General features: G+C 33.7%; 1 protein-coding gene across 1 annotated transcript; it reads left to right on the top strand.

Annotated features, from left to right (window-relative positions):
• The first annotated feature begins 503 nt into the window (after nucleotides 1-503).
• Nucleotides 504-17,567, top strand: LOC106691287 (uncharacterized). Its single transcript, XM_014437012.3, has 7 exons — nucleotides 504-1,023; nucleotides 4,801-5,001; nucleotides 5,095-5,236; nucleotides 7,883-7,988; nucleotides 10,080-10,292; nucleotides 10,375-11,412; nucleotides 17,332-17,567. The coding sequence occupies exons 1-7, from the start codon at nucleotides 972-974 to the stop codon at nucleotides 17,473-17,475; spliced, it is 1,896 nt and encodes a 631-aa protein (XP_014292498.1). The 5' UTR covers nucleotides 504-971; the 3' UTR covers nucleotides 17,476-17,567.
• The last annotated feature ends 2,088 nt before the right edge of the window (nucleotides 17,568-19,655 follow it).

The following is a 19,655-nucleotide window of genomic DNA, read 5'->3' as shown; positions in this document are numbered from 1 at the left end:
TAAAAAACAAAAATAATTATTTAAAGGGCCAAAAAACACACCGACTCGACAACGGTTGTCTGCCACAACAAACTAGCGTGGATCATGGATGTACACAAGTCAATACAGTGAAAAACAAGAAGCAGATCATTCGTCAATTCGTCTCATCAATTGTTCCTTCAGTTTCTCCATTTTTTTTTTATTTTTTAAACAATATCTGATTTATCCTAACTGGTGATTCAAGGTTAGTAATGGAGTTCAGCCCTCCAATAAGATATACAACAGAATGTTTTTGAATTCCTTTAATTCATCACAAAAGATGTTTTAATTGCGTTTACCACTTGACATGGAAAAATGTCTTAAAAGTTCGAAATAATAACAATAAAAATTTATAGTTAATAAAAAATTACTTTAAATTGTAATTGGCTATTAATATGGTACTGAAATTGATTCGATAGTGGCAAACCCAATGTAACCTCATTAGTCGTCAAGCCAGGTGACATAAGCTACTCGCACAAAGCAACTCTTACAAACCGTTTCAAAAACCTTGGAAAATCCATAGAGATCTATTTCAAAAAGACAAAGTGACTTCATTAAAACCAATTAGTCCATCGGTACTGCAAAGAAATACTCAGTAAGAAAAGTGGTGACAAGGTAACAATAATGCGGGAGAATGGTTTTAACTTTAATAAATAAGTGCTGTGAAGTGATAGTTCTGTAACTGTTCGACCCTTGCGATTTCTTACCCGACAACAAATCACAATTATTTAAAAAAATAACACATGACTATTAGCGTTAATACGACTCGCTACCACCACATGTTCCTAAATATAAGCGTGATATATACCTAAGTATATCTTTTTTTTTGAAAAAACAGATAAAAAATTGAATTAATTGGCACTTCTACCAAATTATGAGTTTATTTATTTATGAAGACCGTTTCGAACTCCAGCACTTGTAAGGGAATGCTGATTGATGGTTTCTTATGAGTTATGCGATCACAAGACAAGAAATCAGCACAAGCAAGTAAACCGTTGAAAAAAGGTAATGTGGTGAAAGTTTTATAACCTGTGATAATACCTTCTCTCTATGCTTAAATTGTAATAATGAAAGAGATTCATTTTATAGCCCTTATGTTTTTGAATGGAATCATTCATGAATCGTCTCATTCAATCGTTTTTTCTCGAAGTTCGCTAAATCTTTAGAGCAATTATTTTTATATATTTTTTCTCTACTTCTCGCAGTGTTTACCAGTCATTAATTAACTTCTTTCAGTTATCTGAAATGGTTTAGTGTTGCTCAATATTTGGCTTAAACTCCTTTTAGTTCTCGGAGTAGAAATGGATTAAAATCTCCAACTGAGATCAGTATTTTCTTTCTAATTTTCCGTATTATGTAACACAATAAGTGGCGTTTTCTGTACAGTAGAAATTGGTATTCACACCAATATAATTCGTAGTAATCAGCTCAAATAAAAAAAATATGAGCGAAATGCTCCTCACAAGTTGAGACTCCTGCGCTTATCGTGATGTTACAACTGCGTTTAAGGTTCCTTAAAGCAAACAGTTTCAAAACAACGAAAATGCGCTAAAAGAACAAATCATACATTATATCAATTTTATAAAGGGTGGGCAGTTCGTTTTTATTAAGGTTATAACATGGTTATAATAAATAACTTGTACATGAATCGGAAAAGTAATTAAATTGTTTACGCTTAACAAGCTCTTGTGAAATATTACTTACACCTAAAAGCCAGGTTAGGTGTAGACTACGCGAATATACGAGGGAGAAATCACCTCCAACGCGCATGCCGGCTCTTTTCCGTTTATATATATTATATATAGTTTATATATATAATATTATATTATAAACAATATGTTATAGTTATTAACTATAATAACTATTATTAACAATAATAATAATAGCTTAGGGGGTCATCAGCTCCAGACAAAGGGGTTAACTGTTACATGAACTTGTCTCTTTCCAGTGATTAACCCATCTCAATTAGATGTATTTATTTTTACTTTTTCAATAATTTTATTTTTGATACTTACGTATTATCTGGGTGATCTCATCGTTGTGGGTTATAACCTACTTGCCTCCGTTACATTACTGCTTTACATGTCCTTTTTTCTAAATTAAGGTAATAAATTTTACTTTTTTTTTTTTTTTTACCCCATCGATGTCCGTATACCACTTCGGACAACGTGTACATGATAGCTGAGACGCAAATGCCGAAAAACGTTACTCTTGATTAACTTCAAAATGTGTCAAACGGTTTTGATGAAAGTTGCTTAACCCTTCGTAGGGCGCGGTCAAGTATTCTCAAAATCGGGATGCCTTTCAGGCTCACCACTACATAAAAATTCGCTAAGTCCCTAAATCGCCGTATTTAATTAAACCAAAAATTATCGATCATCTTGAGGATGCAGACAATTAGGGAAAAATACAAAACAAATTTAAAACGTTTCTTATTATTTATTTTGGTACAGAAACCAAAAAAAAGTCAGAATGCGGAATTAGCATATCATGGTTATGAATATAAATCAAAATAGGACCTTTTATCCTAAAAAACAAAATTCAAAAAGGGGTCAGACATGAAGTTGAAATGTATGGGGACAGAGATAAGTCGGATTCATCATCCATCAAAGCCGATTAAGAATCGCAAGAACATGCTGAAAAGCATGTTGCTTAGAGTGGTTACGCATGAGGGGAAAATTCCTTGGTTGCATTTCACACAGGAGTAGTTCGTGAGCCGATGTATTCCTGTTTTCACCATGCAATCACAATGTATGGACCGCTTTTGGAGGTGGGGAGGGGTTGATTATGGACTATCATCAGGCGGGAGGGATCTTGAGACGAATTTTCAAGGAGGTGTGAAGGCGGGATTTCAGTTGGCTTCTTCGCTGAAGTTGTCCTATACACAGATCATGTGACAATTCTTTGGGGAAAACTCTTCTTGGAATTCATTCTAATTGATTCTCGAGGTAAATAGCCAAAGAATGGGTCCCTCTCAAGTTCAACATAGTGTACAGAACAGTCATTGCCCATCGATGTGTATTTCGCTGCACGTTGTATGTGGCTCACATTTGGTTAGCAGTGTCACCTCCAGTTTTGTGAGCATTATAATACGTTATGACCTCAGGTTTTTTTTTCTCCAGTACTTCCATCAATGGCTTTGGTTCCGAACACAGAAGAAACCAGGAGTATGCAATTATTGTTGCATGTGACGTAGGTTGCCAACACTTTTTCGTCGTTGAAACAAATAAGGCCGGAATATTGTGGTCTCTCTATAGAATATCCCTAGCAAAGAAATACTGAAATAACGATTGAAGAATTAAAAAAAAAAAAAATTAAGAGGGGCGATGAACCTGAAAGACGCCAGAAAGGCGCGGTGAGCCTGACAGGCACACGATCCCCATACCGTTTATAGTAATGGTACCTGACGAAAATGAAACACAAGTATCGAAAAACGGTAAAGTGCTTGAATTTACTATCTCAAGTGAAAAATATTGACCTTAGGTGTGTAACGTAATGGGACGCGATGAGCTTGTCAGATCAAAACACTTGTGACGCCCTTTCTTGACGGCAGGAGATGAACTGACTGGGCGGGTTGGAACCACCCCACAAAGTTAGGAAACTACTGGGAGGTAGGGGTCACACTCGGCCCCTTTTTGGAAGAGACAGCAAAAAAAACCGAATCCTGTGCCTGTCAGATCAGCCGACCCCGATGCTGGGTTAAAGTCTTATGCTTAATACCCTGGTATTTGAACATAAAGACGTATATCTTTATTTGAACTTTAATAAAACATACTATTAATTATCGAAAAATTCATTTTTCTTATAATTCTCAGTAAAAAAATCGTTGAAATTAGACAAATATTAGATACGGTGAGAGGACTTGATTTCCGAACACGTTGCGATGAGGTTCCCAGGTTGAGAACAGTATGGGTTTGATTGCCATTTGGGTCAATTAATATTTATTTTAACATTGGCACTCTTTACAGGCAGTCTAGTCATCGGTGGAAGATTTGGGACAAAATATTAAACGAAACGTCAAAAAAAAAAATAAATAAATAAAAGAAGATGCATTTCGCAGTTTATATCCTTGTTTTCGAAGCTTTTTTTTACCTAGTTTCCTACGCAAACCTCTATCCTATGTGAACATCTCGGAAAACATTCCAGATGCTCATTTGAAGGATTATTCAATTGTCCAATAATTACTGAAAAAAAAATCGTTATCTGACCAATATTATTATACTATGGAGCAATAAAACTAGTTTCTCTTGTATCAAAATATTTTTTTTTTGTAATCTTTAAATAAACCTAATCCAAATCAAAATTTTATTATTTAAAAAATACGTTCAAGAGCTCTAAATAAGAAATGTAATAAAAAGTCTCACACTTTTAACACATCCGTTGACTGACGGGTTAAGGATATTTAGCGAGCGTACATGAAGAGCCTTTTTTTTAGATGTCAACTTTGTAAAACTGTTTAAGTTGTTTATTTTACTTGAACTGTAAGAGGTATTGATGTGTTTAGAAACCCTTTTGTCTTGATGGCTCAAAAGTTGACATAATGGCAAAAACCATCATTCAGTCATTATTTTAACATTTTGGTTTAAATTTTCCATTTTGTAAAGTGAACTTCGATCAGTGAGCTGGTGGCTACATCTCGAACAGCAGGTTCCCCTTTAGTCTGCTTAGTACCTGATCTGCAAATCTAATTAATCTCTTTTCGTGCACCTGCGCATACTGATATATGTTTGGATTTGATCTTATTGTGTATTTTTCTTTTCATAGTGATTTTGTTCATTACAGACTTGAAGAAGAAATCTGAAATTATTACACCCAGCTTCACTCCTGAAGACTTGATCAAACTTGGTAAGCAATATGCAGGACTGGAATCACCCATTGACCTATCATTCCCAATATTCACGGAGGCATATCTACGACCTTTGGAATGGGTTAATTTCGAAAAGAATCCAAAACGGATGAAAATATCGAATAGCGGAACTACAGGTAGTATTTACACTTAGTGCATAGTTTTGTAGCAGGTAAATAGGATATGTAAAATGTCATGTTGATTAATCTTTAATTATTTTGTGTCGACAGCCATACTAAGTGCCAAATGGCATGGACCTCGTCCGTACCTGACCAAGGGACCACTCACAGGATATTATGTCTTTTCCCAGCTCCACTTCCATTGGGGCAGTAACTTAGATGAGGGAAGTGAGCATACGATGGACGGAAAATCGTAAGTGCTTTACTACTTACACTATGTGGTGTCACCTAAATTGTTAGGAATTACGTCTTATTGTTTATTAACCACGCATATACCTTTACCTTGCCTTGCTGAGACAGCTTTGATCCATTTTTCAAACCCTTCTACATCCGTTGCTATCTTGTTGACTTCACCTAAAATGTTTCCTCTATCCCTTAGGAGATCTAAAATGAGGTTCTCCGACTTATTTCTCGGTCGTTCGCGTGGTCATTTTCCTTTGTTTTGGCTTCTAATATAATATTTGGGGGTTCAGAGATTGGCGTTCCTTTTACATCGACGAGCAATGTTAAAACATATCCATGAAATGAAAAAATAACTTTATTCTGGGACATATGTCCCCTAAGAATAAATACATGGTTCATATAGTGAGATTTTTATCTGGCGAGTGTTTACAAATTTTCAGATAGTAGAATGAAATCACATTGGTATATTGGCTTTACTGTTTATGATGTTAATCAATACATGCCTATTTATTTGATTACAAAGATGTGGAGGTTTGGTTATTCAATAAATGAAGGAATAGGTGTTGTTTAAAGGAAAGAATGGATGAGGACTGGCGAATGGTGATGGGAAGAAAATTCCAGAGGGAGGTTTGCTAAAGAAGGAGGTTCTATAGGAGGGCATTTATAAATCATTCGGATGGGATCTGGTGTTTAATGAGTGGATGGATGAACGAAGAGTGAGGAGATCTAGGACATAGGTAGGTTTTTTGATGTTAAGAACTTGGAATGTTCCTTATGTAACCGATCTAGCCCGAATCCGATATTATTCCTTCCATAATAAACTCCCTAACCACCCAAACCCACTCGTTTCTAACCTTGCTTCCTCTTCCATTCCTGGCAATCCTCCAAGGCGCCTGAAAAGAAGATGGCCTCGTGACCTTATATTGTAAACTGTTTTTAGAGTTCTACTACTGGGTTGTTTCTCTACATCCTGTATCATATCATTATGTCATTATGATCAAATTTACTGGTTGTATTTTTTTATACAGTTGTAAATATCAACAAATAAATAAAAAAAAAAAAAAGAACTTGAAATAGAAAAAAACCAAGGAGGTATTGCCTTCGGGAGGTTGGATAGAGCTACTTCAACTCGGAATACCAGCGGGAGACTTGAGAGCGCCTTGGGAACCCAAAGATAAATCTTACAGAGCAATTCATGAGTTTCTTCAGTCTCAACTCTAGTCCTGCAGATAGCCCTCCATAGACCCGTAGTCTAAGTGGGGGAAGACGAGAGAGGATACTAGGAGCTGACGAGTGTTCTGAGGAATGGAATTACGGAATTTTAGGAATTGTTTGAGTACAGTTATGGATTTACGTGTGATTTGGGAAGTGTGGTAGTACAGGGAGGGTGTGTTTTCTGTTAGCGGTTCCTCTTCTGTTATTATTTTATTTCTCAATCGGCCAAATCAAGTTTTACCAAGAACTTTCCGCAGGAATTTCATTTTTGTAGTTTATAAGCCAACATTCAGCTTCACTTTTGCTGATCAAGGCGTTACGGAGTTGGTTGTATGCATTTGTTGTACGCTGGTTTAACTTGGATCCCCAGCTCTTGGGTATTCATCTACTTGTTCCAGACCTAAGCCTAAAATTGTTAAGTTCCTTTTTCCCTAGAATCACTTTTAAGCACAACCCTCTACTTAAATTTGGCCGGGTTGATAATCATCAGCTCAGAGCTTCCTCTCATGCTTTCAGTACTAAAACTGCGATCCTCCAATCTAAATTCAGTATATTTCTATTATAACTTCTATTTAATTTTCTCACCCTGTAGATCTCCAATATATATAATTTGCGAGGTTTATTCCATTCATATTTTTACTTCCCATCGAAATTATTATTATTATTATTATTACACTGGGGGTCAGGAATCCCTTCCTCACTTCGACCCAGTCTTTCAACTAGTTACCCCATTTGAATCCTGTGCTTCTTACGAAGCTCATTGATTTGGGTCTGTTCTAGTAATATCTTCAGGTTCTTTCCAATCGAAATACATTCTCCACATAAAATACTGGAGGCTTTTTATTTTAGTTATCTTATCTATGGTGAAAAAAAGTCCACAAGTCTATTGAAATTTCGTACCATTACTTATTTTAATAATACTAATTTGTAACGTGTCCTATATGTCCTCATTTTCAACACTGAAGCCAAGTAAGAAAGATTTTTGATTTTGACCAAAAACATCGATAAGTTTCGACATACGCCTATAATAAATGAATATTTAAATAGTATTAAACAAAACCTCTAAGTTCTTGTAGTAACCGAGTTTTCTTCGTCAATATCCCATAAAACTATTGTACTGTTAGCAGAAACTTCATTATCTCCATTATCTTGTCAATTATACAATCGTTGGTCGTTTAACTGATATACGTTTAAACTGCATCAACACCAGATATATGTAAAAAATAAAATGGAAAGAAATTTGAAAAATATTTAACAAAATCCAGTTGTTATTTTTTCAATGAGTTTTTAACGATTAGAGGGTAGACAACTTTTGGGATTGATTTAGTTTATAATTAATTATCCGAAGTATGACAGCTCATGAACTTTACAATTAGATTTAATTTTTATTTTTTTTATTAAACTGTTGAATTTGACACCAGAGCAATTTAACGTTGCACAGGCTACCCCTTGAGGTTCACGTTATGTTCTTCAAAAATACCTACTTGACCCAAGAAGATGCGATGAAACAAACAGATGGGACCGTCACCGTCGCATATCTATTCACAGTATGTAATCTATCAAATAAGCATTTTAATATAACATAGATTGTCACTTTAAACACATAGAGTCTAGGATCATTCCGATATCTTGAAAAGAATCAAACTAAAACTTGAAAAAAAAAAAAGTTTACGAATCAGAAAAACTATAATAATTTATTTTTTATTGCATTTGAGTGAAAATTATAGTGATAAATATGAATTGTGAAAATATTAGATATATTACTCTACATGAGGGTGTTGATACTGATGTATTTGTTTGTACTATATTATACAATGTGGGTAGCAACCTTTTCCATTCAAGATCTGAAAGACTGTGGGCAGACACTAAAAATATTACCATCAATTTTTGTTTCAAAAGACTAGCAATATTAATTTAAGTTTTATTGAAGTAGAATTAAAATGAAAATGTCGACCATGAATATAACCATTTATATTTAAATTGTATTTCCACACATTTCATTTTAATTTACATATTTGAAACATTAAAATAAAAAGTTGTATAAAAAAACTTTATTATCCTAATATTTTTGAAAAAATGAATCACATTCAAAAATATTTATTTTAATAAAAATACAATTAATTTTTTACACAAGAAAAAAAAAGTCAAATTATAACTATTTAATACATTAGTAATATAAATATAATTATTTAATACATATTAACTAAATAATACATTAGTGCAACGGTAACCAAACATTTTCGCCCTTGCACAATTTTTTGGCTAAGCAAATTCTTAGCACCATTGTAGGGCTAAAATCTAGCGGCACCCTAGTCGAACAAAAGAAAAATTAACATACAATTATTCTTAGGGTGGATGAATATTTAGGGAAAGAATTAAAATCATGCACAGTTAATGCTGGAATGCACTATATATTTACAATTTTAATTGTAATTTTTATGTTTTAATTGTTTTGCTAGCAAAAATTGGCATTCATTTGCGGCAATGCTTTACCTTTATTGGAAACAACTGTATTTGTGTCATAAGGAATGTAAACTAGAAAACAAATAAGAAAAAATAAATACGTCTATAAACACAGCTACGTCAATTCAATTTACTTGATTCGGTGAACACCTCTATAAAAATTTTAATTGCTATCCCGAAATTCTTAATCCAATCCATCTTGAACATATTGGAGCAGAGATAACAATTTCATTCCAAATGTCCATTCCTCCCAAAGCCATTCATCCTTCCAAAATAATGTGCATCATCCACCAACTACCATCCAAAAAATCTTCCAGCTACGATCTCATCAAATCCTATATTCTGAAATTGCTCCCTCGTAAATCTATCCTTTTACCCGACCCTTGGAAAATTTCTATAATTAAAACGTTTTCCAGCACTCTATGCACTTAAATATCCATTCTCCCACCATCCTATTTCTTCTCTGCTTATTATGGGCAGAATCCTAGAAAAAACCCTATTAAAACGTCTCTACCCTGAATTCAGATCATGTTATTCCTGACCAGTAGTTTACAAATTATGATACATATAAGAGTGTGATCGTGTGGTGGATGTCGTATCTTCCACTTTGGAGGGGGGTTTGTACGACACGTGATTCTTTCTCGACGTTGAATAAACATAGTCAATTCCTTCCTTTTTTGAAAAACCTTTAAAGTAAATCATAACCTAGCCTACTTATCTCTCTTTTCTCAGTCCACTGGCATTCCTCAAGATAGTATCCTGAGTCCCAATGTCTTGACTTCATTCCCCCATCTAGGTATTTGTGAGCCCATTTCTAATAGGTACAGAACCCTGTTTTTTTAATGTATCTATATTTGACCTCATTGAAGTATAGTTCTTTCCTATATCTACTTTTAAACACCAAAACCTCAATATTGAGAAAAAAATGTATACCCTGTTTTATTTATCCCAGTCTTCATGTGGTGTAATCTCGGTCATGGTCGTCTAAAAATTTTTATTAACGACCATAAGTATATATTTTATTAAACAATATACGTGACTAATGCAACATTACATTCTGATTAAACTTCTTCTCTATATATTCTGATTGATTTAAAATACTATGAATTTACACCACAAATGCACAGCATTAATTTGGTCGCTTACAATTAGCGATTACATAGATTATTCCACAGTTGCAGAGCACTGACAATGAAGATTTTAATCCCATCATATCTGCTCTTAAAGAAATACAAAAACCACTTACATCCCACCACTTGGAGCTATTGCCGCTAGAGAAGTTTCTTCACGCCTTTGCTGATGACTATTTTATGTATTGGGGTAATGTTGTAAACAGAAGTATTTTATGGCTGATCAGTCGTAAACCACTTGGAATTAGCGCACGCCAGGTAGGTACGTCATAGTTTGTTTTTTTTGCGAACTTGTAATCGAGTTTTAATGCTATTCTAAATATGGGTATTATTTTTGCAGCTCTCACTTTTTCACAGTATGACGGGAATAAACGAGAAACCCATCACAAAAAACTTTCGTGGTACTAAGGAAATCAATCATCGAATTGTTTACCACATCAATCCTTCAAAATTTCGAGGTGACCTTATCCTTGGACAGAGAGATTCAAAATTCAATAAGAACAAAAACGTTACGGTAGCTTGTAATGTAGCAGTCAAGAATTCTGTTGGTACAGGCGATGAAAAACTCAAAAATAATGAAACCTCTAGAGACTGTTTGGAGGAAATTATATCAGAGAATGAGACCAATCAGTCTATTCTTATTAATTTAGCTGTACACACTGATGAGAGATCGGAAAACACCATATACAGTGGAGTCGGCATGGCAGATGAAATAAGTAGTCTGGTTACATCCGCAAACAATGAAGATAAAAGCTTAGAAAAGAGAAGGAAGAGCCAAATCAAATTTCAGTTGGCATCGGCGCTACTGAGTCTCGAAAAAGAAGAAGGTAATGATTACGGCTTGCTAGAAAAATATCTGGAATCTAAATTCGACACATTCCAGGATGAACAATGTTATGATGAACCGTTGAGTGACGAGAAGCTAGGAGAAGAGATGCTACACCCTAGTGTCCGTTCTCTCCAAATGAACTTGTATGAAGAATTTGATGCGTGCGTGATTTCAACATTAAATGATAATTGTAAATCGGATCATCTATGCTTTAAAAATTCAATAACTTCGGAAGCCGATAGTGATCCAGAGAAAATTTCTATCGAAGAAAGTAACAAATCGCGTTGGTCCTTGATAAAAAGCACGTGTGAAAAGGAAGATATGGAAGAAGATATTTTTCCATTGAGGCCGAAGACATGCGCTGCCAGATTAGAGAATTCTAGCTGCGACATGGCGGATGACGTGGGAGGAAATGCACTCGTCCTCCGCTCTCCGAGCAAGATGAGCCACGTGCCGCCGCCTCCCATCAACCGTGCCGTCCTCATCAAAAAGCCATCCTCTGAGGGGCAAAGGGCAAAAAAAGGAATTCTTCGGGATACCTATAAAAAGGTATCTATTGCATAAATATTTATTGAATTTTTTATCATAATATTAGATCATTGTGATGATGAGAAATAATGGAAGGTCATGGTCGTGTATAATAATTAAAAGGAAGATGGTCTCAGTCCATTAAAACAAATTCTTAAAAACTATATGTTATGAGCCAACTTTGATCCCACTTTAGAGGGCTGATGAAGGCTCGAAAATGGGACGAAATGTTGGCATATAATTGATAATTATTTACTATTTGAGTAATTTTTGACCGCACTGGGACCATTTTCCTTTTATTCTTTATTAATATAGTTTCAAATATTGTCATTTTATTTATTTAAAATCTTAATTTTTTCTTGAGACTGGTAATTCTTTAATAAATAACTCAAATACTATCCAATTATAGTCTCAAAACTTCATTTCTTTTATTCGTCCAACGTTTCGGCCAATCCGGCCATCTTCAGGGACATCTCAATACTACTTTGCAAACATATAATTTAAAACAACTCTAAAACTTCATTCAGGCTATTCTGTCCAGGTTAAAACATTTATATCTAATTAGTTAATTATCCATTAAAAACACAGTCAAAAATTATTTCTTTGCAAACACTATTAATAGACATTTAACTCTATATAATAGCGTTTGCAAACACACTGCCCTTGGCAGAATAGCCTGAATGAATTTTTAGAGTTGTTTTAAATCCCTGAAGATGGCCGAATTGGCCGAAACGTTGGACGAATAAAAGAAATAAAGTTTTGAGACTATAATTGGATAGTATTTGAGTTATTTATTGTCATTTTATTTATTTAAGTACGAGTTTCAAGCAATGATTGAAATTTAATTTCCTTCGTTTGAGATCATCATTGACATGATTTCGACGAAATTTTCATGAATTTTGTGAGTGGGTACCGAGTTGGTCCCATGTCGATTTATCATATCCTTTGCTTACGCATGTTTCAAAATATTTTCCTCAGCAATTATGTTCGAAAACGGCCCTTCCTATTTTTGTCTGAATATGCAGCAACACTTGGGATCAATGTGAAAATGGTAGATCATGAATAGAGATGTACTTAAAACTAAGCATAACTTAATTTAGGTTAATGGATACTTTTGTAAAAATGTTTCAAAACACAATGGTAAAAAAGTTTGCTATTCCTTTAAAGGAGTTCATAGACCTAATATGGCAGATTTTTCAAAATGTCCGCCGAACACACTTTCGTACATAATTAGTTCCTGAAAGTGTGTGCGAATGTTGAATGTTCGAAAATAGAGGGATGTAAAAAAATATACACCAAAAACTGTGTTTTAAAGTTCGTTTTTTTTTCTTCTTTCGATCCTCTTTCGAGATTCCATTTCTTTTTGCAGTGAGGACGTATTACTAGCATAGACAGACGTTTGTCTGTTTCATTATTCATAACAGTGGTTAGAATCCAATCACTTGGATTTCTTCTTTCATTAAATGTGTTTATTTGTTTTTTTAACCTGTTGTTTCTACATATATTATTGTTCATTTGTTTATACACATTTTTTTTTTTTTTTTTTTTTGTAATTTGACTTATTACCTAGTGACTCACATGTATTAACCAATTATTAACTTATTTGTACTGTTTTAACGAGTTTTATGTTTTTTTAATCATATTTATATGTTTGTATATATATTTGAACCTTAAGAATAACATATTGTTTAATCAATTTTTAACCTATTTATACATTTTTAACTCGCTTGATGTTTTTATCATTATATGTATTTTAACTTACCCATTGTGATAATCTTAAAATATTTTTATGTATATTTCATATCGTTTCTTTATTATTATTTATATATAGTTTTAATCATATGAACTATAATTCTATATTTATATGTATATATTTATTTATATAATATTTAACCAATTTTAAAGTTATCTTTATTATATTTGTATATTTTTTAACTAATCGTTATTTTAGCATTTTACTTATTACATTTGTATTTATAAATCTGTTATATACTTTTTATATTGATTCCCAATAAACCCTCCATACAGATGAAAAGGTTTTAGTATCTGTAGGTAAATTATTGATGAAGATAGGAAATATGAGATCGGACCAACAGAGCCCAAGAGAATCGAACTAGGACAAACTCTATGGGTCCCAAGAGCGGGAGGCCCTGTTCAGGATGCAGTGATGGTCTAGGTCATGTGTGTGGATGGTGTTGGAGACGGCGAAAAAAAAGTGCGTTATGATCGAGTGGCAGGATGAGAAAGGGGTGGTATTGGGCAAGACGTTGTCAGTTGGTGATGTCTTCCCAAGATTGCTTACAGTGCCGCAGAGAAATGAGGAGACGGAAAAAGAACATGATAAACAAGATTCTCCTCCACCAATAATTGATAAAGTCTGTCCAGTCTGTGGGCTAACTATTAAGGGTTATACAAGACTTGGAACCCATATAGCGAAGAAGCATCTTAGGGAGGCAAACAACAAAAAACTAAGGGCTTACTTAGGATTTTAAGAGATAATGAGGTCGGAGAGGGGGAGATGGACCAAAGTAGAAATAAGTAATTGGTCGGCTGTCTTTCAGGATATTATGAAAGTTAAAAAATTTAACTCTGCGGATTTGGACGAGGCAGTAGGCGATTTCTCGAATATACTTAAAAATATTAAAGCCGAACTACCGGGCCCTCAAGGGTGCGGGAAAGGTGTCGAATTTGTAGAGAGCTAATAAGGCAGACAAAAACCGTTGGCAGAAGCAGTACCACTATGAGTTAGCTCAATACAATTATTGGAATAGAAGGAAAAAAGTGGTACAGAGCATTATGAACGCCGACGCTCCTAAGCAATGCCCATTAAAGCCAGCCGACATTGAGAAATATTTTAGAAGCCTCTTTGAAAAATAGCATCTCCGCAACCGTGCGGATTATGAAAAATGCGCCCCGATGCCAAATTTGGTGTCCATATATAGTCGGGTTGTGAAGAGGGCTATCAGGTCAACATCGTTGGACTCATCGCCGGGGCCAGATGTTGTGTTGGTCCGTACAATAAAATACTTCGATGTAACACACATCATTAAGTATATTCCGAAGATCATGCTGAAGGTGGGGTGTGTACCAGAGCCTCTACGTCAAGGGCGCACAATATTTGTCTACAAGGGAAAAGGAGAACCAAAAAGTATTTCTTCCTGGAGGCCAATGACGATGTATCCCTGACAGGGATATGGGATGTCCCCTCCGATAGTAGAGGATTAAACATTTGAATCTTTAAAAATGAGCGAAATAGCGAATTGTGCAAAAGTCGAGGGCAGCCTGAACATTTAATGTTATTACTAATAACTTCATACGTAGTTCAGTAGCTGAAACGCCATTATAAATTACATCACATTATGGATTTAATGAGCTTTAATTTGAGTCATAATATTTCTCTATACGTTATATAACTTCGAATATGATTTTTTTTTAATGTCAAATTTTTTTTCCAAATAACGAGAAATTATCATATTTTTCATTTATATTGGCAATCAGCACAAAAACAACTATTCTTAGAATTATTATTGGAAGTGGCTAATGTAAACTAAACGGTACGTTCAATATTTTTTGATACGCAGTTTTTCAAACACTAATAGTTTTTTAGCGAACAATGAGAAATCAGTGATTTCTATATTTATTTTGTCGAAATATCCTGGAAACTACTGCACTTAAGTAGATGTTCCTAAATCAGTTTGTGGTGTATTTAATAAGTTTTAAAGTTTTTAAGGGCTCTAATAGATAACTATACTTGCAATAGTTGCTGCGATTTCGACCGATTCCCAATATAGGCTCTTAATGAGACCTGGGCTCATTTTCAAAATAGTCTGGTTAATATAAAATCGTGTAAAAGTATTCATAATTTGCACTGAAGAAACAAAAATATCTAAGGTTATTCATGTTTCGCCAAATTGGTTTATTCATTGATAATCGACTTGTTTCGGAAAAACATTGGTTATTAATTTAACGTAAAGAATTCTATCAGGCTCAATTTTAAGCTCGTTCAATAAATCATAAAGTAGTTTATAATTAATATTTTTCTCAGAGTAGTAGTCTGTATGGTATTTGCCAAGATATATTCATAAAATGTATATCATTATTTGGAAAAAATATTAATGTTTGAAAAATCGTATCTCTGAAAACATAAAGAAATCTGTTAGAGCTCAGATATTAGAAAAATTATTCTATTTTTGTAAAAGGCATCAATCCTTTTTTCGTGGAGTAGTTATTAGTCAAAATATTGGCCACTGAGCCAACAATGAGCGAAAATGTTAGTATTTTCTGCAACAAAATGAACTTCCGGTGGTTCGCTCTTGAAAAGTTCACTATCTACTTTTCAAGGACATTTATTGTATCAGTCGAACAGTGTAGATAAAAATTTGTTTTTTTATAAAATGCCTGTTTTCCAATGAACGTAATTATTTAAGAGCAGTGTTTGAAGAAAATGCCCCCTAAAATTTAAATAGAAATTCAAGATTCTATATGAAAAATTTAAGATGCTATCTAGTGGCAGATCTATGAAACAGTAGGGTTGGATAGCGAGTTTGGGTCTCCAAAAAGACAGAAGACTGAAGAGCATGTCAAGAGCTGCATCAGTTTTGAGAAAAACTATACAGTATGAGTGAATACAAAACACCCCACTCAGCCGATGAGAAGGAGGCAGGATGAAAGAAGGAAGATACACACAAGAAGAGAATAAGAATATCCACTTTCATGATCTCAATAGCTCACTGTGTAACCTACATCATTAACATAAGTATACTGTAATACGCTGTAGCGTTTATTATTTTATGTAATAACATATCAGTCTACTTCTTCTGGGCTCCCGGGCATGTTGGTATCACAGGAAATGAGATGGCCGACAAAGCTGCTAGAGAATCGCTAGTCCTCCCAGATAGAACCGCAGCAATCTTATCTGCAAAGGAACTTGCTCGCCCTTTAAAGGAATGTATTATTAAAAGATGGCAGGCAATGTGGGATGAAAGTGCACCCAGTAAATTGAAACCTATAAAGAAAGTGAAGTCCTGGATAACATCAACCCGAAGTAGAATAGGACATAGCCGATTGCCACACATCCATATCATAACAGGAGAGGCCCCTCCAAAATGTTTGAAATGTAATAGTAATCTGACCGACAAACACATTTTTGAAGAATGCTATCAATACACATTAACTCTGAACCAGTTAGGGATACCAACAAATGTTCCAATGGCGTTGAGAAACGACGAATCCGTAATAGAAAGAGTCATTAAATTCATCCATCAGACTAACTTAATAACTAGCCTTTAATTATTTATCTATTTATCTTGCCTTATTTTTATAATTAGAACAGTTACTTATCTGCTTTTCATCATCCTTTCCACTATCGTAACAATTATTAAACGAATTATAATTGTATATGACAGAGAATGATAAATTGAGTGGCTTATATCTGAAATATTTTTCATTCTCTGTCATATTGTTCAATTTGTAGATTCAATAATTTTTCAGTTTTTTAGGCACTACTTGCATATCTCATGTTATACATATCTTCTTACCTACATAATATATTTCATCTTTCACTGTTTTCAATCCACAATCATCTAATTCCACTATTATCAATCAATTTTTTTTTACTATTCAATTATCAGTTATCAATTTTTTTTAAATTTATGATTCAATTCAATATTTTGTATAATTCCATATTTGTTTGTATACTATTCTTTTCAATTTTATGTTTCTCTAAATGTTGTTGTTATCTCTTTTGTTCTATTGCCCTGATGAAGACCTGAAACTCAGGTCGAAACATCGGCATAAAATAAATAAATATGGTTTTGTTTATGTATGCTGTTCTTTGCTGACCGCACCCCCTGACAAACTTCTCCAATCATTAATAATATGTAAATAATTGTAAATTACATTATTATATACAATATTCGTTACTGAATTATGTTTTTATAGTCCCCCGAATCGATAGTGGACGAAGCCAGAGCTAAAATTCGCTCGTCATTGGAGCAGTCGATGTGGAAGCTGGGTAAGATGCGTGGAACACCCTCGAAGATCCCGACACCTACTAGATCTTCAAAACCAGCGTGGAGGTACTAATAAGCAGCTTTGCGGAACTGAGAAAACTTCAACGGAAGATATGGTGTTTCTGTTCACATATATGTCCAATTATAATGTCCTAAACGGTTTTATTCATTTTAAAAATGAAGTATTATTGCAATTATTGTTCTCAAATATTGCTGAAAATGTCTGCGACATTTTGAGTTCTCACCTGCACGAACTTTGACAAAAAACTATACACTATACTACAATATTTACTTTCACCATCTAAATCAGCGGTTTCCAATCTTTATTACGCCACGAAACTCTTGTTTGGTTTCATCATTGTTGGATTAAAAAATTTCTGACTAACTTGTTGAACTAAAGAAAACTACCGGCACTTTTCCAGAGCCTCAAAAAAAAAAAATCATGGCACCCTTGTTGGAAAAAAAAATGGGGCATACTTATTGATTAACTCGACGGTCACAAACTTTTTTTTCACCGCAGCACCCTTATTGGGTTTGAAAAATTTCATGGCACTCTTGTTTGACTAAACAAAATTCACTGCACCCTTGTCGGGATAAAAAAAAATCGTGAAACTTGCGGGGCTAAAAAATAATTATCCTTTAAGCGGTTGAATATGTATTAAAAGAAAAAAAAAGTTTAAATTAAATATTCGAATGTTTATTAAAACAAAAATAGTATAAAGGCACTTTATGTACAGTATAGTTTTAATAGGCAAGTGTTTACCCTTTTGTTGCCAGAGGCAGATACATGGGCCTTTCTGCACGAGCGAAAAGTTCCAACGCTGATATCGGCTTGCACCTTGTAGCACTTTAGTTATTGGACTATTTCTCAAAATATTTTATAATACGTTATAAATGGTCTAAAAAAAAACGTTTTTCGGAAGAGATAGATGATCCATCCGCCGCTTACAATGTAGCTTGGAGTTATTCTATTTTTTTTGTTATGCAAAATAATTTATTTTGTTACAAAATATATTGGAAATGCAAAATATATACTTTGTAATAAATGGTCTACGTAAGGTTATGATGAAAAAATGACTTTTTGTATGTGCAAATACGTTTTGTAAGAGAGAACTCAATTTTTATTTTATTTATGATCATTTATACCTTTGTTATTTATATAATTTTCAATGAATATTATTGATAAATTAGTTTCATTTTTTTAATTCTATATTAAGTCTTTACTACCGTTTTTTAAGTTATATAGATATTGCCTTTTTCCAAACTCTAATAAAATCCTGAAATTCAGCCGGTTAACTCCGCATAGGTATTTCTTTTTCACTCGTCACTAAAACAGGTAATAATATATACTTAAGAAAAAAAAATAATTAAAAAGTACCCTTACAAACTATGAAAGGTTCAGTACCAATAATACATGAAACTTTTCGAAACTTATCATAAACAAGGAGATGATGGTTTTCTCATTTTATTTACACTGATCCTTACTGTAAATTTCAATATCATTGTAACAAATAAATACTACTGCAACGACGGCTTGGCATTACTTGCGGTATCCAATGCATACACTTGCGGCAATCTAGGCATACGCTTGCGGCATTCCAGGCACTTGCAACGCTCAGTTAGAAATTACTGCTGTAGATGTGCTACAAGGCTGGGTTCCAAAAAATGTGGACACAAAGTGGTCTAAAAATTATTTAAAATAAAATATAGACGATAAGGCAGAGGTACTTAAAATCGTCCCTAAGACAGGACTTACTTAAGACCTATATGAACTACTTTGTCATCCTCTGTTAAATGGTCAACGCTGAAAATAACACTTTTTCCTTTTAATATCCGATATTTGTTATATCTTTGATCTCTTTTACTACCAAGTGGAATTATCACCTCAAACTCCTGAAATTATTACGTGGGACAAAGCTCTCTGGCTCAAAAAATACATAAAAATTCATTTTTTTTTTAATGGTCAAAATTCAGATAGAATAGTTTAATACGCTTTCCAAATAACCGAACAGCAAAAATACTTTGAAAAGACTTTTCTATTAAAAACATTTTTTTTGGTTTAAAGTACTTTTTATTTATTGATAGATATTACAATCTGCCACACAGTTGTGGGCAATAGGTAATAGTGATGAATGATCACATTAATTATTTTAGTATTAAAATAAAAAAATAGAGTGCTACCAATGGGTAGTTTCTCTACACGCCTGTAACACTCCAATTTAACTTAGATCAGATTTACTATTATTATAATGT

This window comes from Halyomorpha halys, unplaced genomic scaffold (genome assembly GCF_000696795.3).
Source record: "Halyomorpha halys isolate HHAL.00 unplaced genomic scaffold, Hhal_1.1 Scaffold2204.1, whole genome shotgun sequence".
NCBI lineage: Eukaryota > Metazoa > Arthropoda > Insecta > Hemiptera > Pentatomidae > Halyomorpha > Halyomorpha halys.
The sequence above is the reverse complement of the archived record's forward strand: the minus strand, read 5'-3'. Positions and strand labels throughout refer to the sequence as shown.

Coding starts and splice junctions, on each gene's coding strand:
- LOC106691287 (XM_014437012.3), top strand. CDS start 972: ATGCGATCACAAGACAAGAAATCAGCACAAGCAAGTAAACCGTTGAAA. Junction 1,024..4,800: donor AAGTAAACCGTTGAAAAAAG/GTAATGTGGTGA, acceptor TGTTCATTACAG/ACTTGAAGAAGAAATCTGAA. Junction 5,002..5,094: donor ATCGAATAGCGGAACTACAG/GTAGTATTTACA, acceptor TTGTGTCGACAG/CCATACTAAGTGCCAAATGG.